Source organism: Macrosteles quadrilineatus, unplaced genomic scaffold (genome assembly GCF_028750875.1).
Source record: "Macrosteles quadrilineatus isolate MER2022 unplaced genomic scaffold, UCM_ALF_1.0 Scaffold_8__2_contigs__length_117827958, whole genome shotgun sequence".
Classification (NCBI taxonomy): Eukaryota; Metazoa; Arthropoda; class Insecta; order Hemiptera; family Cicadellidae; genus Macrosteles; species Macrosteles quadrilineatus.
This window is the reverse complement of record NW_026542601.1, coordinates 53,902,943-53,928,347: the sequence shown is the minus strand read 5'-3', so window position 1 is coordinate 53,928,347 and position 25,405 is coordinate 53,902,943. Positions and strand designations below refer to the sequence as shown.

The 25,405-nt window shown below is 32.4% G+C and overlaps 1 protein-coding gene and 1 long non-coding RNA gene across 3 annotated transcripts; one reads left to right on the top strand and one right to left on the bottom strand.

The window, feature by feature from the left end:
* The first annotated feature begins 1,937 nt into the window (after positions 1 to 1,937).
* LOC129001702 (uncharacterized) lies at positions 1,938 to 20,501 on the top strand. 2 transcript variants are annotated; one of them, XM_054429095.1, is made up of 5 exons: positions 1,938 to 2,321; positions 11,764 to 11,948; positions 16,635 to 16,819; positions 18,052 to 18,160; positions 18,798 to 20,501. In XM_054429095.1, exons 1-5 carry the CDS (start codon positions 2,252 to 2,254, stop codon positions 19,680 to 19,682), a joined length of 1,434 nt encoding a protein of 477 aa, XP_054285070.1. In that variant the 5' UTR covers positions 1,938 to 2,251; the 3' UTR covers positions 19,683 to 20,501. The 2 variants fall into 2 exon arrangements, with proteins under 2 accessions (XP_054285070.1, XP_054285071.1); XM_054429096.1 differs by lacking the exon at positions 1,938 to 2,321 and adding an exon at positions 11,040 to 11,154.
* LOC129001703 (uncharacterized) lies at positions 5,654 to 7,997 on the bottom strand. The gene is made up of 3 exons (XR_008491485.1): positions 7,893 to 7,997; positions 6,383 to 6,485; positions 5,654 to 5,919 (listed from the first exon to the last, which is right to left on the bottom strand). It is a non-coding gene; the product is annotated as an uncharacterized LOC129001703 (long non-coding RNA).
* Positions 20,502 to 25,405: the final 4,904 nt, after the last annotated feature.

Genomic DNA, 25,405 nt, shown 5'->3' with positions numbered 1-25,405 from the left:
ATTGCGTTACAAAATAAAAAGTTCTACAGTTCTGATCAGTGCTCACTCAGCAAGGAAGTGCATGAACTTATCTTAATTCCAAGTAGTTGTTTACTAGTGTAATGATGATAAGAAAATAAATATCTGAGATGAGTAGCAAACTACTATCCAGGTGATAGTGATTAGTCTAAGTATTCTTATCAGTAATTTAATAGTTTTTTTTATTCATATTACATTTCGAAATATGTTTTACGTAACTCAGGAAAAATGTGTCAGATTGTCTACTTTTGTATTACTGTTTTACATACATCGATACATCTTGGAAAATTTAATATGTATTGAGGCTGAAGTGAAAGAACTATGTTTTGATTGTCAGCTAAGTTTTGGTATATGGCAAATTGAATTGGCTGAAACAATCGTGTGTATGGATGGATACAGACTGACCACAATTAATTGTTGTCTGACCTTTATGGAATTTACTATGTGGGTAATTCATGGTATGTCCAGTTTATTTTTAAACTTGTTAAGCATTATTTCCCTATAAAAACCTGTAAAACAATGGTAAAATTAATTTTCTGAAATATGGCCAGAACGATTTAGGTAAAAATCAAGTATATTATATTCCTTTAAACTCAATTAAAAATGGCTTAAATACCTTAACTGTCAGGTGATCCTTGGAGTAGTATTGCACTACTGCAGTTTCAGCCCTCATGGAGCTTTCTTCAGGTGTCATAGGAAGTCAAAAGTTGTCATTCATACGAATTCGTCACATTTAAACTACGAGAACACAAATACGGACACAAGCACGTACATAAAAAATGAATACACACGTAAGAGTCACAAACATTTTCCATTTTTCCTTTAAACTCTTAACAAAACGCTATAAAAATTACAGTTCAAAATTTATTACAATTTATGTGATTTCCCCATAATACTCCACCCCATAAAACATCATATAGCTACTCCATAACCTCTTAAAAGCTCATCCATGTTAAATGTTGTTGACAAGCCATTAGGAGAATAGTATATTTTGTACCTAGTTGATCCCTCAAATTATGTCTTCACATAACCTTAAAGTTGTAGTTGTGTAGACCATCAGTGTGAATTATATTGTGGTGAATAGTGGTAATAGGGTATAGTGTGGTGAAAAATAGCGTTCGTACCACGGACCGAAATGGTTTTGCAGCTCTCGATCGTTTTAAGTTCTTGACTTCGTCTCGAGCTTAAAAACTATCTCGAGCCAGCAAAACCACATTTTCGGCCCTAGGTACAAAATATACTATTGTGTCAGATTGCTGATACTCTTTATTATTTTCAATGAAAATTTAAAAATAATTTAAATCCTCTAGATTTTATTTGTGAAATTGTTTGACTTTTTTGTGAACTGCACACTTATTTGTCTAGGAAAGATTTTTTGAGTGAATTAATTCCTAATTCATATGTATAAAATAAAGTTACCGTACAGTTATGTTTAAGTTCAGATAAATATTACATATCAAATCCTGAAGGATTACTACTTTCTGCTGCTAAAAACCTTGAGTTACATAGTTAAATATTTTAAAAGTGTAAAACAATATGACATGAGAGATCATACAGGATGTTTCAAAACTAATCTGTCCCTTCAGTGACTAACCATAACAGTATATAACTTTTTAACTACCTATTGAATGTATCAATAAAAATAGTTTCACTTAAAAAGGATTTAGTGTAAGTTATCCTTAAATTAAAACCAAAACATTGCAAAACGTATACAGCTACCTAAGAAATAAAATAATAAAAAACAGAAACCTCCTTTAAAACAGGTTTCACCTATCATCAAGGTTATTTCAGTAAAGGTTATATTCTTGTCTGTGGATAACTGGTTTTGCATAATTTTGAAATTGACTGCTCTGTTTTCAAAATTAAATTCAACTTTTGACTTTATTAAAAAAGAACATAATGTTCATCAAGCCAATAATCCCCCAAGTGCCTGGTGATAATATGCTTATGTTATTGGACCTGATAAACTATCTGAGCTATTCAGAAGTCAACAACTGTTCCCTGATGTTAGGAGAGAGACGGAGATAATTCAGTATCAGTCTTCTATCTCACTCTGAGAGAAACTTGTCTACTCAAACATAACAACTGTTGCCAGTGCCATGAGTTTCATTCATAAACATAATTATTGTGTTTGTTTTACTTAAGTGTAAAAACTTCAGTTTGTGTACCTGTTACCACATCAAAGTGTTTGTGACAAGTGATAGTGTGGATATTTCACTATTTATTTTCCAAAATGGTGGAAGGGAGCAAAAATATGGTGTTTTATCAACCCTATAAGTACAGCTCTATGACAAGTCTGCAAGGTAAAGTTTGATATTAGTTTTCTTTTTTTTTTTGGAATTTAAAGAAGTGTCTTCTATTACTTGATTTTAGTTTACTTTAACATTAATGAAAAGTAACACTAATTCAAAATTTCAAATTAAAATTGATCATCATTTTAAATTTCAAAGAGCATACACATATAATGGAATAAAGTTTTGAACATAAAATAGACTAAATTACAAATAAAAATAGTATCTTGAAATTTGCTAGTGTAAATTCAATATTTATATCCAAACATTCTTTTAACATAAACATGGGCTGAAATTGTTATCTGTTTGTATGTATGTTACTTGACTCTTTAAAGCTCAAGATCTATATATGAGCTACAATCTACAAATTTGAAACTTAATATGATTTACCATTACTGTACTATAATTTAAAGAACACTTTCATTTAACATTTTTCTTAGTTAACTTTAGATGGCTGATTATTTAGAAATTTCTAATTATAAAATAACTAGCAGAGTACCCGTCCTTCGCACGGGGTTGGCATATAAGTATAACATGCTTATTGCAGATATTCTCAAGCTCTGCGTTTGCAATGAAGCAGGACACAGTTTGATAACATTTCCCTCTTTAAATTTACAGTATTCTATAGTATTAAGCATCTACCATAGCCATAATGTTCTACCACTTCACCTAAACAATAGAGAAAAATAAATAAATTATCAAAAATTTGCAACATTTTCACAAATTATTCATGAAACTAAAAATATGAACATAACTGTAAACAGTCCTACTTTGACAGTTAGTTCTCATTGGGTATTACAGTTTTTTGTCGCTGCTTGGTTCAAATTAGCTGTTTTCATAAATGGAAAAAATATTGTGCTGCACCCTGTTGGTAAATCTTATACCTTTTTAATGCTTTAACCAACTTTTTTAGTTGAAACAGCTGAATTCTTTAACAAGGGAAACAAAGTTTCTTTTGTTTCCTTAGTCAATGGTTATTGATAAACCTAAAGCATTCCGGCCGGTTTTCTCCTTCTCAAAATACCTCGCTGTACAGGCAACACAGGTCATTGATAGAGGGCCAATTGAGAACGAAAAGTCGTTTTGGGGTAGTGTTAGGGTGCATTTGTAACCTAATAGTTGAGATTGTCCAGGGTCAGGTGCTGACTGTGATGAGTTAAGCCCACGCCTATTACGCGCCACTGTTCTGTAGCTGCGGTCGTTATCACAATTACGCCTCTTGTCTATGTTTCGTTGTCGTCGCGTCGGAGGCATTTAAAAGAAGAAAGAAAAACAACAAATAAACAAATTATAGCTACACAAAACAACGATAAATGCACAAATTTAAGTTACAATGATGTTAACACGATCCGTCATAGCGACACAAAACAACTATAAAGACAAAAATTTAAGATACAACCATACTAACACGATCCGTCTTAGGGGTTATGTTTAAACAAACTCAAATAGTAAATAAACGTACTCAATGTGTTTCATTGAATTGAAAAATAAATAACAGCGGTTAAATTATACAGCTGATCAAAATGTAAACAATTATGTTCTTCATAAGGATAACATGGGAACTTTCAAAGCCACTGGGGCAGAGCCCAAGGGACTTTTTTAAAAATGTAAGGCCAGTTTGCAAATCTACGCGACACGCTCTTTCCAATGAGACGTCAATGGATAAAATCGGTTAAGAAATGGCGGAGGAGTTCAACCGACAAAGTTTCATGTAGCGTATTAATTATATAGATTCCCTTTAAATATGAATACACTCATAAGGTTAACATGGGGAACTACAGAGCCACTGGGGCGGAGCCCGAAGGGATTTTTGAGATAAGAATATGCCTATATGTTAATCGGGAATGTGAGCTATCATCATGCCAAATTTCAGCCCAACCTGTCCAGTAGTTAATGCGTGATTGAACTTCAAACAAACAAACGAAGACACAAACTTTCACATTTTTTATAATAATAGTATAATAGGCTAATAATATACTAAATTTTTATAAAAATAAGATTTTTATGTCTTTTCAAAAATCAGATTTTTCTGTTATTTTATGGGGTATTATGGGGAAATCACATAAATTGAAATACATTTTGAACTGTAATTTTTATAGCCTTGGGGGTTAAACCGTTTTGTTAAGAGTTTAAAGGAATATAATATACCTAATTTTTACCAAAATCGTTCAGGTTCTGCTAATTCTGTCCATGTGATAAAAATGATGGGGGTTTCCCACTAAATAGTTATATATATATTTCAGAAATCTAAAAGTTATTTTAGCCAAGGCTTTAAAAATCACAGTAATTTCAAAAATACTTAACACAGCAAACTTGAGGATTGAGCAAATTTCCAATTGTCCTGTTGGATAGTCACTAAAATATTTCCTTAAAATTTTCAAATATTTCAGTAACAATAACTTTTATGAGTACTCAGGGATGCTGCTATAGGGAGGCAATACATTTTAATGTTAATAGCTTAGTATAAAATAGATTTACTATGTTCATAAATAAGCAAACTTTTTTATTTTATTATCCATGAGAATAGCCTATAGTTTGGGCATTTCAAATTTACAGTTTTTTGGGGGGAATTCTCTCTATAACCATTACCTTTAGATATACAACAATGCTTTATTGTTCAAAATTATTGTTTTTAAGCTTAGAAAGAAATTACAAAATGTTACCCATGTTTTTGTGACAAAAATTAGAAAAAGAAATGTTTACTCCTTTCCTGTATATTGGATTGAACATTGAATCCTCATACAATACGTGGAAGTAGCCTACTGGAAAAAGTTTACTGGAAGTATCCATCAAAGTCAATGAATGGCTTAGATATCTGCCAAACATAAAATCGATTGCAATCTAGATGTAGGAAATGCATATGCCCAGTCAGCATAAAAATTGTTGGAAAAGAAAATAAATTGTTTCAAAATTGTTTCAAAATTGTTTTAAAATTGTTTTAAAATTGACAAATTTGGAATTTTGTCTATATTAAAATGAGTTTAAAATTGTTGTACAACAATTTAAAAATTGTTGTACAACAATTTTGAAATTGTTATAAAATATTTTTGAAGTTGTTTAAAACAATTTTGAAATTGTTGTATAACAATTTTGAAGTTGTTGTATAACAATTTTGAAGTTGTTTGGAAATTGTTTTAAAATAGACAAATTTGGAACTTTGTTAGGGTTAATTTCTATTTGAGTTCATAAATAATAAGTACGCCTATAGCAACTAATTAAATATAACATTAATTGATTAGCTTACTATCAAAAACAATGGTGAATAAATAAAAACAAATAAGTATACTGAAATTCTTCTATTTGAAGTAAACAAATTAAAAAAGTAGAGAAGTAACATTCTGGATTAAAAAAGTAGAAATGGATGCATGGATATAAAAATAAAATATTCATGGACAAACTTTAAGTTCTCTACCAGTCAGCACAGAATAAATTATTATCTTTTCAATTGCAGTACAGTACATTTACAGTACATTTCAGTAAAAAATAAGTTCATTCCCGGATTTCCTGGTTCGTAGACACTCTGACAATACATTATTTACACATCATTCAAGCGTCGGCGGCTTCATGATCCTCATCTTCCTGTTCTTCAGGTGCTCTTTGACACCCTGCCCTAAAATTATAACACACAGATTAATATTATATTTCGTTACTAGGGACCCCTGAATGTTTACAGCTGTTGTTTTAAGCAAATGGCATTATAGCAAAAGCTAGTCTAGAATGTTGACTTAAAAAAATTAAAACTTTATTTATAAAAAACTGAAACCCTAAACTGAAATTGTGCCTTTGACATTTTAGTTCTCAGAATTATCTTTCTTTCGACACAAAAATAGTGAAAATCCATCAAGTGGTAGATTCAGAATCGTGAAATAAAAAAACCCTGTCAAGTATTAATGATTGTTGCAGTATTTGTCTGAGATAAAGAAAATCACCTGAGCTTTAGTATAACACAATATACTATCAAAACTGAAACATCCGGAATGAAGAGAGAAAGCTAGTAGCATATTGTTTTGTTAGCCTATGTTTTTAACCTCACTAAGTGAATTTTGTAATACAAGTTATCACACTATACATACCCTTTCTAAGTCTTTGATTTTAATTGTGTCTGTGCCAGCCATGAAGCAACTGATTTCTCTATTTTGCTTTGTTCAATGTTGGCCCATCTCTTCTTCGTCATTTCTTCAAAAAACAAAATGCATTTAATAGAACATTGCAAAAAAAATTTCTGCAATTTTTGTGGGGTTACATTTCTCAAAAATTATATAATAAATGAATAGCCTAACATGTATGTTTGCGCTCAGTATTTTTTTTATAATTTATAAGTCTACAAATATTTTAAAATAGCCACTTTGTTCTAAATTTTATAAGGATTACAAAAATATAATAATATAAGGAAGTAAATTTGCAAATAAATAAGTTATGGGTGAAAAACAGATTTCGTACATCAAGTGTTAGCTATGAATGCATAGCCTAACCATAGCTAGGAATCTGGCCGATAATTTACATCAATATCACTACCTACTTCTTCAGGATCATCAACCAGTCCTTCAAAATCACTTAAATCTTCTTATAATGGACCACGTATATCACTACTTTTTATTTTTAAACACTAAAAAAATGGAAACGTTTAATGAAACACATCAGTCATCGGTGGTTAACCAAGTTGTTTACAAATACGCACGTCAGCTGTCTGCTAAAATATTTTTGGAACTAAAATGAAAAGCGTCTAGAAACAGACATCAGGAGAAAGCTTAGAATCTGCCGAAAACGATACCAATCTTGATCCAGTTCAATCTGATTATTGATTAAGTCAGTCCCAGAGCCTTCGCCATAAACGATGTTTGTGTGTCGCAAAAGCGACGCATAACACCACGGCGGATGTGTTGTGCATCGATTATGCGATGCTTAACACTCGGAGGGCTAAATTATGAGTTAACCAAGTTTCAAGGTCTAGTAAGTTAACATATTTGTAAACTTAACTTAATAGAGTTGAAAACCCCCTGCAGCCCTTGACACAACAAGTTTAAAAATAGGCTAACTTAACTTAAATCAATCCCTAGCTGATGAAACTTAGCTAGGCCTAAGCCTAAATACCTAGTCATATTACTTTTAAGCAGTTACCGCATTAGGCGACAGGCCCTACAATGTCATTTTCTATTTGAGTTGGGGACGCCACCTAAGTGAGTAATTCAATTAAATTATGAGTTTATAAACTTAGGCCTAATGTTAGATGCCTTGTGTAAGTTAGGTCTAAGTTATTTTAGTTTTGGTTACTGTAAATCCAACTGTATCATTTAGCAACGACCATTTACTAAAAACCCAACGGTAACTTACAGTTTCAGTAACATAGCCTGTTATATTTATGAGAAACAAAAGGAAATTAATTATAGTTTGCTCACATAGGCTAGGCCAATTCTAGAGATGGGCCATAATCATGTTACCTACCAAATACCTATCAAAGTTATTGGTTAACTTAGACCAGGAACTATTGGAGTACCTCTATTTCATTTTAGGTTAGGCCTATATGTTAGTATAGAATAACTGAATCACCACTGACTGAAAAGGCCTAAGTAAGTTATAACTCACCTTGTTTGCTGCTTAAGAAGCTATGTAGGATAAAAACAGTAAACTTAATGCACCTAATAACTAATAACTTTTCAAACATAAACAAAATGCCGTGATGCCCGTCAGCCCGTGATCAAGATCAAATCAACAGACTGGAGACTGCTGTAGTCAGTGAACTGCGAAACTCTGGTATAGTCTAGAGTAGATGATACTTGTAAGAATGTTAAAACTCATCCAGTATACTTATACAATTACAAATAATAAATAATTTATTTTCACGACTGTTAACCTGTTGTTATTAACCGTTAAACTTATACAGGTCCCGCAAGATGGTCTAGGTCTAACTTGAGTTTGGCAGTCTGCCCCTCCTCCATGACTCTTTCACTTGATTTTACCACTATCGTACTGTACTCTAATCAAAATCGCGGGGAGCTGTCGTTGCTGACGCATTGGCCACATACACACAGCACGACACACTGACTATTATCCTACAAGTATAAGTGTCCCATAAGGAAAAATAGAAAAAATGCGCGAAAGATTTAAAATTTGGGCGAAAAAACATGAAAATCATTATAAATCTTTTTACAAAACAGACCATTTCAAGATTATGGATGGCCATTGTAATTTTTGTAACTTATATTACTAAAATTAAACCGCTTTCATAAATATAATATCCAGAACATATTGGTTTTATAACATTAATTATTATTTTAATGATTTATAGAAGTTGCATTTAAATTGGTTTAAAACAATTTTTTGATTGTTGTAAACTTATATCAATACAATTGTGATACGTGTTTTCGAAACATTATTAAAATTGTTCTAAACTATTTTAAAACTGTTGCAAACTTATATCAAAACAATTTTGATATGTGTTTTCGAAATAGTATTAAAATTGTTTCTAAACAATTTTAAAACTGTTGCAAACTTATATCAAAACAATTTTGATATGTGTTTTCGAAATAGTATTAAAATTGTTTTAAAACAATTTTAAAATTGTTGCACACTCATATCAAAACAATTTTAATATAGTTACTAACCATCTATATTAAAACAATTTTGAAATTGTTTAAAACTTATATTAAAATTGTTTTATATCCAAACTTATTTTGAAATTGTTGCAAACTCTTTTAAAATTGTTGTACAACAATTTTTTTGGCTTTTCAACAATTTTTATGCTGACTGGGTGGTTGTTTTATCAACAAATATTAGAAAATATGAGAAGCCCCTAAAACAAATTTACATATTTGAAATAAAAATATATTATTATTATTATAGATATTATAAAAAACACATTTGAGAAAAAACAGTACTGTTCTGCTGCATTTTTGGATGTCCAACAGGCGTTTGAAAAGGTGTGGCATGACGGACTTCTGTTTAAACTCAAAACGTCTCTCCCTCACTCTTTGTACAACCTTCTAAAATCATATCTGACCAATCGATCTTTTCAAATAAAATTCGAAAATTCGTTATCCGATCTGAAGCCGATAAAGTCTGGAGTACCTCAGGGGAGTGTTCTTGGTCCCTTGCTATATTTGATATATACAGCAGACATCCCTATGGTCCCCAACGTCACAGTTGCTACGTTTGCTGATGACACTGCACTGTTGTCGAGTCATGTGGACCCTCAAGTCGCTTACATAAATCTACAAGCTGCCTTGACTGAACTCCAGTATTGGCTTAAAAAGTGGAGGATAAAAGTCAACGAAAACAAGTCCAAACATATTGTTTTTACTCTGAGAACAGGGTACGGTACAATCCTCCAGTAACCGGTAATGTAGCCTTAACGGAGGCAGACAGTGTAAAATATTTAGGTCTAACTCTTGACAAAAAATTAAATTGGAAATCTCATATCTGGTGCAAGAGACAGCAAATGGAATTAAAACTTCGTAAACTCAATTGGCTACTATAGGTCGGCCGCTTAGAAAACGACCTCCTCCAGCATTGGTTTAGCATTAGCGCGCAGGTCGTTTTCTAAGCGGCCGAACTATAGGTACGAATTCAAAATTATCATTGGCTAACAAAATTTTACTGTATAAAGTTATGATCAAACCAATTTGGACATACGGAATTCAACTTTGGGGGACCTCGAGCAAATCCAACATCGAAATTCTTGAACGATTTCAGGCTAAGGCACTGTGAAGAATTATTGGCGCACCCTGGTTCGTATCCAACACTACAATTAGGAATGACTTCAAAATTAAATCAGTGAAAGAAGAAATTACAGACCTTAGCAAAAATTATCAAGAAAAATTAGAATATCATCCGAGCAGTCTTGCTGTTAATCTGCTGGACAATAGTCAGTGCATTACCAGGTTAAAAAGTGTTGTGCATGTGCTGGACCTAAGCTACAGATTTCTGTAAATGTTTAAATGACTGATCCAATTTTTGGCAAGACTTGTTGATGAACAGGTGCTTGCTTCCTGACATTGTTTGATATATGTTTTACTTATTGTTCTCATATTTGAAGTTTGAACAGATTGTAAAATAAATTCTGATAAAAAAAAAACATATTTGAAAAATACGGTTATATTAGGTGACGAAAAAACATAGATAAAACATACTCCTCAGTCCTCAGTATTTTTATTTATGGTAAAAATCACACACAGGCTAAAAATTTGATAGGGTAGTATGATTTTTTATTGATACTAGAGGTCACCCAAAAAATGTGTATTGTGTCTCTATTTTCACCCCACGCTGTAAATATAATATGGAATTTATTCCATTTCTTTTGATTTTCTGTTTATTGAGCCTAATTTGTAGAGAGATTCTCCACGTGGATATTTGTACATCTACAGTCAAATATCTTTCTAACAGTATGCTTAGATTTTCCCTGCGAAGCACTCGAGTGGAGAGAAAAGGGTTTTCAAGAAACATGCTTGCCTATTAATATATAGGATTAATACTTATTGATCTATAATCAATGCTTGGGACTGACGTTTTCTAGCTGCATGTTTACAGCCTTCTGCTATGACGTCAAAACAGAAAATGACAAAGAACCTTGTCTGCTTGTCTCGTCTCGTCGTCTGCCTATAACCAGAAAAAGTTTGGTTTTGTTTGGATGTTTCTTATCAACCATATGTTCTGCCTGCCTAGTGCCTGCTGTTTTGAGAATAATTTAAGATTTTATTGGTTATGCGTAGGTGTGATAGTAAATAAATAAGTTTGTAATTCTTTTACATACCACAAAACTCTGAAGCGTTCTTTTTATAATATTTTGTGTAGGGTATTAGACTAATTTGCTAGCCTACATAAAATAAAATCCACTCTTCATCAAACCAATGTAGGTAACGTAACTTAATTAAAGTATGAAATCTTATTTGTTCAAAAGTAGGTTATTGACTTTAACATAATGTTAGTTTGATATATTATCGGATATTAGTTTTCACACGATATAGCTATGAACATTATAAGCCATAAGTTAGGGTCTTAAGAAGAATCGTTTAGGCCTACACTGTTTTGCGTGGTTGTATTGGTTAGCATTGTTCAGTTTGGTTTGGCTTATAACTTAACTAGATAACCCGTTGCTCAAAATCAAGCAAAACTCCAAATTGTAATAAAAGAATAAAAAACTAAAACAAACAACTAGACCTCAATCTAATGTCACTCAATGAATATACCGCTTTGGTCAGATAGGCACCTAAGTTATAGACACTAACAACACTGATAAACCTAAAGCCAGTTCAAGTTGTTCTGCTTGAATCTCAGGCTGCTTAAAATGACAGGAATAAAATAAGTTAGCTTTCAGATGTTCTTTGCAGTAAATGTATAGATGACTTAGGCCTGTAGATTTATAAATAGGTTGTAGAAGGAAAATTGGTAAGCCTACTAGGCTAAGTTAGGTATGTTGGTTTTGGTTGTAAGTTAACTTATTGTTTAATTTTTGTTTTAGGTTCAGGCAAAATGCACGGGGCTCGCCGTGTGATTGCTTTCTGCTTTATGACAGCAGTACTCCCTACAATCTTGCTGATTATTCCTCTCTACCTCCGGCACAGTGTGTATGTCGATGTTATATATGCAGTTGCGGAATCAGATGTTGTGGAAATGGGTAATGGGATATCAACTATCTTTTGTCAGGTAAAGTACCATAAGATAAATAGTCACTGCTACATTTTTTAAATTTATGTATGAACTGACAGCATGCAAATCATCATAATAGCTGTTTCTTGCTCTCTTAATTTACTTTGTCACACTCATTTTTATGTTCCCACAATATTTTTTTTATTTACTCCAGATTTTCAGCCACAAACACAAAATACTAAGCCTTAGGGTGTAATAGCTAAACAAAGTTGTGTGGTTGTGTAAACAAGTTGGCAACTCAGAAAATACACTTGGATAATCTGTTGCACAGTTATTGTTGACGAATATTTACTTTCTTAAAGATAAACCTCATATTTGACTTTTGTTGGAAGTTTAACTTAAGGGTGAGTGCATCAGTGCATGACCACCCCAAGTGAATGACCGTTTTGTATAAAACCATCAGGTATCAAGTTTTTTTGCCTAGTCGGTATTTATTCCGTAAAGGTGCCTCCAAACAAATTTTTAATTTTGATATCTTACTTTATAGTTTTTTACCTCGTGAATCCAAATATACCATTATTTTTCACCGCTGATAAATATTTCTCAAGATATCACCGTAAAAATATACAACATTACAATAAACAAGGTAGGATGGATAACATTCACTTGTGGAATGAACTGTGGATTAACTAAGCCTACAGCTGACTGTTTTCAACCACACGACAAGCAACTGGAAGTAAAAACTTTTGAACTTTATTAACTCATTGATTCTGTCATCGGCATTAGATGCCAAGTGACGTAATTTTACTTCACTACAGCTAGAACTCAAAACAAAAATACTCATACTCATACACCAAAAACATTTTTTCTCATATGCAAGCATTTTTGAAAAATTAATTTGAAGTGTTTTTCTCAGGATTTTAATTTTACAAAAACAGTCTGCAGGCGACATAAACTAACAACTCGATACACTATAGACCTAACCTAAACTTGAACTTACCTAATCTAACCTACCTTCAAAGGACTTAATGCAGTCACCAATTCACATAAAGCACGACCTACCACCCTGACATGCCTTTTCTGACATCAAAAGGAGTTTGCTTACTTTCTAGAGTTTGTTAGAATAGTTAGTTTGTTAGAATAGCACCATTTTATTATGTAATTTCCAAACGGCGAAATATAAATCAATAAATCATTAATAAGAATAAAATACTGGTAACAATAATACATTTTATTAGCCTAAATGTGTTAACTTATTGGTCTTAGAAAGGAAAAAGTATAACTTAATAAGGTGATTTTCATATTACAGAATCAGAGTTAGCTAATAAAGTTGTCACTTCCATTTGCTTGACTATGATGGAAAACAATCAGCTGTTTTCTTACTTAGCCCATATAGTCCAGGACCTGACTAGGGTTCTGTGTGCATGTCGTGTATAGAGAATTTTGCTTTTGCATTTCAATATAGGTGTCTTAGGAAGTGTTTTCCACTCGGGTGTCAAGTTCGCACCTGGTACGTTTTCGAGCTATGACGTCATCAAAATGGCGGCCATTGATTTTTTTAAATCGTATATTTCGCAAACTATTTGTCGGATCGGAATGAACTTTTTTTTGTTTGAAAGATAATTTTAAATGCTACCTGTTTTAAATTTACACATTTGTTGTATGTTTAGTACATTCTTCGTAATTTTGCAAAAACCTGTATTTTTAAATATTTTTGTGTTATTTTTGTTTGTAACGTTTTATTGATACAATTTATCAAAAACCACCAATGAAAAAAGTTGTAGAACGTTTAAAAATCTTTACAAAAATACCAAATTCGATATGTTTTACTCAAAAGATTACGTCAAGAAACTAGATAAATCTCATAAAAACACCAATTTTGGCGCAAAAACGCCTATTAGTCCGGCATCTAGGGCAATTCGCAAGTCTTATAAAGACAGTTTTACCATTCAATGTTGATGTATGTGTCTAAATAAGTGTTTTCAACTCGGGTGTCACATCTGCACCCACTGCAGTTTCCGGTTATGACGTCATTAAAATGGTGGAAAGGGCTATATTAAAAATAGCTATATTTTATATACCATGTATCGGATCGGAATGAAAATTTTTTTGTTTGAAAGATAAGTTTACATGCTATCTTACTTACATTTACACTTTTGTTGTATGTTTAGTACATTTTTCGTAATTTTGCAAAAACCTATATTTTTAAATATTTTTGTATTATTTTTGTCGATAACGTTTTATTGATACAATATATCAGAAATAACTTAAAGACAAAGTTGTAGCACGTTAAACGAGCTTTACAAAAATACCAAATTCGATATGCTTTACTCAAAGGATCACGACAAGAAACTAGAAAATCGTACAAAACAACCTAATTTGGCGCAAAAACCAATATAAATCCGACATCGATGGATGTGTACGAGTCATATATAGATAGTTTTACCATTCAATGTTGATGTATGTGTCTAAAGAAGTGTTTTTAAGTGCCTGGATTGATTTTCAATTAATCTATTAAATTAACATTGTTTAAGAGTACCTATGTTTTTTGAACGGTAAAAGTGTTTTTGAACGGTTATTGGTTACCGGTACTGAGAAAATAAAAACATTTTTAATTTAAAACTCCAATGTTATTCTTATGGACAATATTGTAACTGTAGTAGTTGGCTTGTTTATGGATATATTTTGATCAAACTTGGCAGATTTATTTATCCAGTACTAAGCTATTAATATTTTAATAAAAAATCCACTTTATTAGCAGCGAACCTAGGTATTCTTAAACAATGTTAATTTAATAGATTAATTGAAAATCAATCCAGGCAAATGGAAATTCGCTTAGTCGACAGGATTGCTGCACCGGGGGTATTTATATAGTGGAACATTATTATGGACTAATTACATTGATTTGTTGTGCTTTTATTTGCATAAAATAAGGTAATGCTCTTATTTTAAGTAAAATAGTTGGTGAAATCGTAACTAGCAATTTTAAAGACATCATAACCGGAAACTGCAGTGGGTCCAGACGTGACACCAGAGTTAAAAACACTTCTTTAGACACATACATCAACATTGAATGGTAAAACTGTCTATATATGACTCGAACACAGCCATCGATGTCGGATTTATATGCGTTTTTGCGCCAAATTAGGTTGTTTTGTACGATTTTCTAGTTTCTTGACGTGATCCTTTGAGTAAAGCATATCAAATTTGGTATTTTTGTAAAGCCCTTTTAACGTGCTACAACTTTGTCCTTAAGTTATTTCTGATATATTGCATCAATAAAACGTTATCGACAAAAATAACACAAAAATATTTAAAAATATAGGTTTTTGCAAAATTACGAAAAATGTACTAAACATACAACAAAAGTGTAAATGTAAGAAAGATAGCATGTAAACTTATCTTTCAAACAAAAAAATTTTCATTCCGATCCGATACATGGTATGTAAAATATAGCTATTTTTAATATAGCCCTTTCCGCCATTTTAATGACGTCATAACCGGAAACTGCAGTGGGTGCAGACGTGACACCCGAGTTGAAAACACTTATTTAGACACATACATCAACATTGAATGGTAAAACTGTCTTTATAAGACTTGCGAATTGCCCTAGATGCCGGACTAATAGGCGTTTTTGCGCCAAAATTGGTGTTTTTATGAGATTTATCTAGTTTCTTGACGTAATCTTTTGAGTAAAACATATCGAATTTGGTATTTTTGTAAAGATTTTTAAACGTTCTACAACTTTTTTCATTGGTGATTTTTGATAAATTGTATCAATAAACCGTTACAAACAAAAATAACACAAAAATATTTAAAAATACAGGTTTTTGCAAAATTACAAAGAATGTACTAAACATACAACAAATGTGTAAATTTAAAACAGGTAGCATTTAAAATTATCTTTCAAACAAAAAAAAGTTCATTCCGATCCGACAAATAGTTTGCGAAATATACGATTTAAAAAAATCAATGGCCGCCATTTTGATGACGTCATAGCTCGAAAACGTACCAGGTGCGAACTTGACACCCGAGTGGAAAACACTTCCTAAGACACCTATATTGAAATGCAAAAGCAAAGTTCTCTATACACGACATGCACACAGAACCCTAGTCAGGTCCTGGACTAATAGTTCATTCCACTTGTAAATGTCATCCATCCTACCTTCTTTATTGTAATGTTGTATATTATTACGGCGATATCTTGAGAAATATTCATCAGCTGTTAAAAATAATGGTATATTTGGATTCAGGAGGTAAAAAACTATAAAGTAAGATATCAAAATTAAAAATTCGTTTGGAGGCATCTATGCAGAATAATTACCACCTAGTCTATCAAATGGTCTTAAATGTAACTTTAACTCCTAAACGAGTAGTTTTAGGCTCTAGGAAAAATGCCAAGAATACAAAAATATTTCAATTGCATTTTCTATTAGAAAATGTGATAAAATATCTAGGGTGTTCTATAACAAATTTCAAAGTTGGTCGCCATAATGGAAAATGGTGGCTGAATTTTGAAAACCTTAGGCCTATTCATATTTTTGACCACCACAAAAAAATAAAGGAATGTCCCCCATTTAAAGTTTTCTCTAATTCTTACCATTTCTGATAACCCAAAATGGTGGCCTCCTTGAGTTGATCACACTGTATCTCATGTGAACCTTGAAACTTGACTAAGTCCACTCTACATAAATTAACAATGTAGGCTACCGTTCATACTCAATGAATTTCTTGTCTTTTTAGGAGCATTCCCTGAGGATGAATTCAACATTCAGTGCCTTTCAAATGTCAGGAGTGCCCGAAATATCAACAACTAATCGAAAACATCTTCAATTAAAAAAAAGTATGACATTACCAGACGACACATTGGAGTATTGGGGTTTCTACCTTCCTAGTGGATCAACTGTCAACCTCTCTGTTTGTGCAAGGTAACTGTTAAGGTCTGTTCGCACCGGTGTCGCTAGACGTATTTTACATCTTGAGTGTATTAACACTTTGTCCACGCACTGCACACACTGCTTGCTACATCTGGCTAAATTGCAGGCGAGCTGTTGTCGCTATTTCATCACACTCTAACTGCTCACAGATCAAGCCCATAGTAGATCTTGGAATGACATCCAATTCAATACCATGGTGTGATTCTGCATTTACTAGGCCTATGCCACTGATGGAGAGTGATAGCAGTGATAGTGACGACAAAATGTTGCTGTAGTATTCAGCATGTCAAAGATATAAATGGATCCATCCAAATTAATCGAAAAAGAAATGAATTTTTCGAGTTCCATTATCTAATGAATGATGACTAAAAGTTTAGATCATACTACAGACTGGAGGGTGATGTGAAGGTGACAGCCCATAGCTACTGAGTTCCTGTTAATTTAAAACACTCTTCTGTCTCTTATCCCCGTTTGTTCTTGGAGTAAGGGAGACTGCCTCTTATAAAAAAAAGTTAAAACCAAACTCTTGTCCGAGTTAAAAAAATATTGAAGTATTGTTGTGTAGTTTAAATAAAATTGATTAAAAAGCACATTTTTTATGAGGAGTGATTTTTAATGGATGAATGCACAATGACAATTTACATATGGTCATGCATTTGATGTAATTAGTGAAAGACTGGTAGAAACAAAGGCATTTAAAATTAGTACAAATATACAAGACAACTTGACTGGAACATTACTATAACTGTATACAACAATAAGTGGATTGGTTTTTAACTGGCCCCAGAAACACAAAACATTAAAATAGGTCACTGTCACTGGTAACATTTTCAACCAAGGAAAGTATGAGTTAAAGGTAGAGTTTTTTACAAGTCTAATTTTGTGTTACTTGGGCCAGTTTGGACTCTTTCCCATTCAGGTAAGCCTGCTAGCCTCACGAAAAATCCTTATAACCTAGGTCATTGTGCTTTATGTTACAAATCTTGCTCACAAAAATCCTAAAAAAACAAATTAGGCCTACCGGTACTTGTTTTTTATTCAAAACATTCACTGTATCCAATCTCAATGTACGCAAGTAGTGCTAAGTTTAAATGGCAAAAGTCACTGAGTTCTGTAGTTTGCGGATTTGCCGAGAAATACAGAGACTGCTGGGAGTTGTCTTACCTAGTAAAGAATTACATTTGTATGGTTACATTTAGTTTAAAGTTAATTTTGTTGAACAGGTACGATGGGGCCCACATCCTGGTAGTGAGTGGTGACAAGATCCTGCACACTTGTGGTCCAATCAAACCTGGGGCTCAGACTCCTCATATGGCCCAGGGAAGGGGACAGGTAAAGCTCATCTTGCGTAGGTTTACTGACGAGGCCAAGAGCAGTGTTTTCCAACCTTTTTTTCTGGCTTATCACTTAACTAGTCAAAAACATTTTGCCTACCTCAAACGTATAGCTTGGATGGCTTGTGTTTGGTAATTATTGATGAAATGTGTTTTTTTTATTATTATTAGCTATACTAACTTATTTTTGAAACATAGGTATAAACCTCAAGAAGTTTATATATTTCTAAATTGATAATACTTGGCATATAAGTAGGCCTACGCCAGCAAAAGATTTGATACAAAATAGGCACAATCAAGCTTCATCTCAGTTTTCCTTTGAACAAACAATATGAAAACAATTATTTTCATTTTGATATTCATTATAGATTTCTGAACCTCATGGATCTATTACCCGGAAAAACAGCTAGAAAAAAATGTTTGGCAGGAAAACTATTTTCTCAGGAGCTTATTATTGATTTCACTATGTTTTGTATGTTTAATAGAACTAGATTTCAACACATACCAATTTATATCGGTTCAGTAACGTCAATACAGCCCTAAAATATCTAGCTAACAATGCCTTGGGTCTTAGTGAAAATATTTAATGTAAAAACCTGTACATGATTAGAAGATAAACACAAATATTTATTCAGGTTGTGGTGACCTATGAAGGAGCTGCTCAAGAGATTATACACTCCGACTCCTCGGCTTACAAGACAGAGTACAGACCATTCAAAGGACAAAAAAACGAAGAGAGTGAAAACCACGGGGGAGAAGTGGAAGACGAGTTTGAGACAGGACGTCTAGGTACAACAGGTGAGCCTATTGCGAAAATTAGGAAACAGAGACATCAAAAGGCTAGGAGAAAACACAATGAACTTGATGCTGACGTGTATGAGGATGACACAAAAATCCGAAAAAGGTCCTTGGAAAATCTATTAAATTATAATGATCGAGAGAGTTATTTGAGGAGGAAAAGAAGAGCGGAGGCCGTACCTAAGATTAAGCTGGATGGAGGTATTGCCCATGGAGGTGATGCCATCAACTTCACTAAGAAAGAAAACGACTCGTCAATCTCGAGTTTTGAACAGAACCTGCTCACTTGCCATGACGGAAGGATTCTGTTGCATAAAGAGTTCTCACCGTCAGAACTCTGCACAAGCTTCAACTACTTGGAAAACAACCATTCCCATCTACAAACCACCCATCAAGTCGTCAAGAACGGGTACTACTATTACATATTTTACAGTGATAATGATTTCAGAGACAACTCTATACATGCCATATTCGATATTTACAAACCTACTTATCAATATGTCAACTATTCTAAGGGATGTATTAACGTCACTGAGTGCAGATTTCCAATCGGTATGTTCTCTGATGATATGGTCGTGGTGGAAGTCCCGACAAGAGACGGAATAGAACATGAATCTGATGATATAACTCACCTTATTTCAACATGCCATCCAAGAACAGCTGTTTACGCTATTTTTCCTGTAACTGTTCTTTTCCTTATCTTAGGCTGTGCTTTCTTATAGGCCATAAAAAGACTGAATATTACATTTGAGTTGGCTAATAGATCTTGTAAAACTGTAAGGTAAACAGGGAATACTTTTCAAATTCCACGTGTTTAGGGTAAAGCCGATTCAAGGCAATGCCTAGAATCTTTTATGGGTAGTGATGCTAAAATTAGAATATTGGCTTGTGCATGAAAACTGTCATAAATTAATGATCAATAGATTCTATTATATGTCTAACTTTGTAACTGAACATTCTTGAAATTAAGACACAAACACGCCTTGACATTATTTATTATTACGTAAAATAGACAATTGAGAATTTTATTTAACACGAGTGACGATAATTGGGGTGTTTGTGCAACTATTCTTTCAATAATGTGCATTTTACCTAACATACAGAATGTTTTTCATTATTTTTCTCCAGAAAATTTCTATTATTTGCATATAATTTGATTACTTTGTTGCTTCGAGACTCAACCAAGGCCCCACTAGAAAAACAGGCCATGCTTATGCTGCAGCGCAACACAATGTCACAGTGGTGGATAGTTATACTAAAGTTGCTACGGATTCTGCAAAATGGCCTGTTTTTCTAGTGGGGGCTTGACTCAACCTACTTATCACATCTTAAAGTTACAATATCAAATGTAGTTTGAATTAATTTGTATAAGGAAAGCATTGTTGACAGTTCATTGGAGATGTGACTTGGAAAGAGTATGGTAAGCAGATAAGACTATTTTCCCATCATCCATTTTTTAGTGATGGTGTGGTCTTCAATGGATATCAGCACAGAAAACATACTACTATAACCCAGAATGCCAACCGCATGGTAAAAAGCATTAAGCGTTTTGAGAGAGCTTTGCCTGTCAATCCATAGGCAGCGCCACCAGTGTTGCCATGCACTCAGCATAGCAACGCTGGTGGCGCTGCCTACGAATTGACAGGCAAAGCTCTCTCAAAACGCTTAATGCTTTTTACCATGCGGTTGGCATTCTGGGTTATAGTAGTATGTTTTCTGTGATATCAGACAATTGCCTTGGTGTGTTCTCCTGAACTTGCTACTGTGTTTGTAAATAGAGAGTTGGAGAGTGATTTTTGTTTGATATTTCCACATCATGCAAAATCACCTAAGACCGACAATTTCATTCACCATCACCATACCATCAATACTTCTTATTGTTGTTCAATGCATTCCCTTTGTCAGTGTTGTATGAACGTTTTCTAGTAATTACATGGCCTTTAATCATAATAAATGCTTTAATATCTCTGAAAGTTTTCTATAAACATTGACTTAGTAAATCTTTTTTTTTCATCAGTATTGGTTGTTTTTGAGGTGATGTTTAATGACACTAACATGTTTACAAAAATGTATTGTCAATCTATTGATCTTATTGGCTCAATTCTTAACATTCCAGTGTACCATATCGTTTTATTTTATACACATTTTAGGAATGTTTTTTCTTTATTTGGCAATTTCTTCATAATTCCTAATCACTTAAACTTTGGTTGTAATTTGTAAAACATAGTTTTTTTTTATAGGACATTGTGAATAGTTATGTAAGTGAAGTGTTTTAGACACAGCTATTTTAAATATTCAAAATATAGGTCTATTTTGATAGATTTACAACTAGACCCATAGGTCTACCATCATTATTGAAAGAAACTGGATAGGCAAATCTATTTTTATCAGTTGTCCATTAGTTCCCAAAATAAAGTTATTTTGTTTCCTCCAATAGTCTGAACGGTTGTGGAGAAAACAGTTTTATTCGAGGCAAGGGTAAGCTTTTTTTTAAATTCAGTATTAATTGTATTTCTGTTAAGAAAATGTAAATATTATACCAATAGTTTTTGTTTTAGTTTGACTAAATTTACAACTATTTACGTAGGTAGTTAAGGTCTAAGTGTACTTAATACTTTAATAGGGGATAACAGGACAGGGTACGTGCAATATGTTTATTTATAATACTAAGAATAAAATGCTTCCAGCTTATAAAGCCTGTATAGGTTGTACATTTTATTGTTAACATATGTAAATTTGTAAACTAATGTTAGATTTATTCAGCTTTAAAGTTTCTTATTCACTAGTTAATAAAAAAACCATACATTTAGTATGCTCTAATATCCTGTAAAATAGTCTTACAAACTTGGGACCATTAAAAATTACAGAAGTGTTTTTTTTATTTTAGCTTTTACATAGGCTACTATACATGGAATTTGATTAAATGTATACTTAGTAAATTCTAAGATCTAAATTACGGTATAACTTTGTTAAGGCTTGCAACAAGGAATGAACAAGTCAATATATTTCAATTTTATTACTACGAGTACTTATATTGGAGTAAATGCAGCAAGTCCCTTATTTATCTTGATTAATAGAGATTCTAAGTTGTCTGGATCAATTAAAGTTTAGACTAAATGAAACGACCCTTTTATAGAGAAATACAGTTATATTCCGTAACTGTTTGGGTGCTCCTTGTATACAATAAAACATCTTTTAGAGAAAAACGTTGATATGATGCATTCTTAATTTTAAAATACAAACCGTAAGTGCTGAAATATATGTACAGTTTTTGTGTAGTGTACAGTAACGCATTTCTAACCAGAGCTGCAAGCAATGTTCATAAACTACTGTCAAATATCTGTTAGGATTTGAAGTTTATACAATGTAGTGAATTGGTTTAATGGTGGTTTACTGTAGGCATACTAATTTGTAGAGATTTTTTCCCCAAGTCCCAAGTTTGTACGACAACTATTATAATGTATAGTTTTGTAAATATAAATAATGAAAATGTAAAAGGAAGAGTAGAAAATAAAATCAAACTATAAACTAGTCAGGCATTGACATGATATACATCAATTCATACTTAAGGTAGGTACCTAAAGATATGAGGATTTTTAGTAATACAGTTGTTTAGCGCTTGATAAAATTATGTATTCATGATTAAAACTTATTTTTTTAACACAGACGTTTCAAGTTGATAAATTTAAATTGAATATACAATAGACTCCCTCTTGTTCGGAGATCTTTCTAGTTTCTACGAACTAAAGTCTGAACCATTACAAACTAATACAACAAAGAATGGTTTTGTTTTAAACCACACATAAAGTGTGCAGTAATACAAAACTATACTATGCGGGAAACGCCAATAAAATCTGTAGGTAACTAACACCATAAACGAGCTGTAACTTGTTTGTTTAAATGGATTAGAACAAAGTCACGCATACCTTAATGGTCGTATAATTAAACCAAACGAACCCAATTGAGGGAGTCCTCTGAATTAATTTACTTTATTTTAAAACGTTGGAAGACTATTTTAAAAAGCTGGAGATGTGTATATGTGGCTGAAAAAGACTGTAAATAGACTGATTATATTGCAACCGGTAATTGGTTTTGTAATCTTAAAGTAGACTTGTTGGTTGATGTGATATTTTTAGATCAAATGTTCTAATATGTGATGATACAATAGACCAGCTGCCTATACATTTATGTAGACATTCCATTGCCACATTAAAGCTGTAGAAATAATAGTTACGTTACTCATATTCAATTGAGCCACTGATGAGAGTGTGTTGTTGTAAGATGCGTTTTGTTTTAACATATATAATCTTGTAATAGGCTACTCTTATGACTATCATTGCTCACTGTAAGAGACTCATTCACCTTATGTTCTCCGTGAATGTACAACAGGTACCCAACTTGCTGGTACATATAGGTGTAATGTTTATTTGAGTATACAATGTCGATGCTCAGGATTCTAATGTTGGGTTAACCATAAAATAATCAAGAAACTAAATTTTGTCGACACTAGCGATCAGTGTCACCGAACATCAACTAGACACGAAAAGCGAGCTTCAAAATTTAAAATGGGATGAAACATCTACTTGTGTTGGTTAGTCTATGCTATTGGATCCTGAAGTAGACATCCTATCTTTATGGACCATCTGTCGCTAATTTTTTATCAAAAAAGAACATAGTTGTGTGAGCCAGTCACAGAATGTGCTAGTACCTATCTAAAATTCTATTTTCTTTTACCTTATCTTTTGTTGCTGACATATTTGTTGGGTCTTGATATTTGCTATGACTCACAATAAGACAATCGGTTTGACTTGTTAAAATGTTTGTATATTCCACAGAAATTTGGTAATTTACATTAGCACTATCTTTCAGTAGCTCACATCAACTATGACAATTTCGATTAATAAACTGGTGACAACTTCAACATGGGAATGGAATGTCTAGTTGTATCAATAATCAAAGATTCTACTCAAAATAAAGGTCAATTCCCAATCTACTCAAATCACATCAAAGTATACCAGTTGAAAAGTGGATAGCCTGTCTTTAGATTTATTACCTATATTGCATCCCTATTTTAAGTTATGTTGAAGTCTAAATAATTTGTCACATCTTGTTAGTTTTGTGTTACTAAGTATCTGCCCCGTCTTTGATGATTGCCTTTGTTGTTACTATGAGTAATATCTTACAGAATTTAATTAAATTTTAAATGCGTTTAGCTAGATAGAGAATATTTTGAACTGTGGTCCTCTCCACTACTGAAGGCAAAAGGGTTGGCAAGATAAAAAATGTGTTTGCTGTCAGTTTTACAACTGTAGCTGCTTAAACTGAATATAAATTTTCTCCAAAGCTTGAAATATTTTGTGTCTATTTAGTTAGTCATTTTTCAAATTTTTTTAAACTGACTTATGGTTAAATGTTTGTGTGGAACCCTCACATTGAAAATCTTTATCTTACTGAATAGGTTTTGTACACTTCAAGAGATTTTAAAAATATTTTTCTGTATATAGCTGTCTGAAATATTTATATGGCTTTTAATTAAAATTAAAATTGTATTTTCAGCAGTGTTGAAATAACTAGTTTGGAATTAAATGAACAGATATGCCTGTCTTTGTATCATTACTTTGAAATATTGTAAGTATTGTTAAAACACTAATGAAAATTTTCTTTGTTAATCAAGTGCAGTAATTGTTTTTTGATGTTATGAATACTTAGCTCATAAAATCTATTCAACCAAGAGGCCTCTAGATATGTATATTAAACACTCTTTTATATATTAGATGTACATTACTTATCAACTGTAAAATACTCACCAAAGAATTCAGATTTATATTTTTATTGTTACGTTGTTTTATATTTAAAGATGTTATGAATGTGCAACAAATTAAATATTTCATTTCTTTTTACCAACTATTAACTCTTGTTTATTCCCTTTTTGTAATTAGGTTAGTTGTAGTGGGTTTTTTTTTTTATAGTGTAAACATTTAAACATCAACTCGACTATGGGCGATGGAGGTGGCTCAACAGCCCAACAGCTCAATTCTTCCAATATAGATGTGTATAATATGTGTATACTTCAGTATACAAAGTTTTGTTGCAAAGATCACTTGTTTTTTATAGGTGATTAATGATTGCCTTTTTTGCCTATTGACAAGACATAGAAACTCGGACAACAAAAGATAAAATGCATTTTTACAAATGTATTGTACTGGATTTGATTTGAACTGATCATCCTTCAGACATAACACAGGGACTTTTTTGCTGCGAACATCAATATTGTGTTTACAAAAATTATAGCAGATACCAGTTTTACTTGGACTATGTGGTTCTATCCTACAAATATGTATCCAAACAGTGTTCATTCTTTGCCCTATAATTTTGTAATTCATGGGTATATTTGGGATTGCAATTCAAACATTTGTACTTGGTAATCAAAGTATGTATGAGAAAT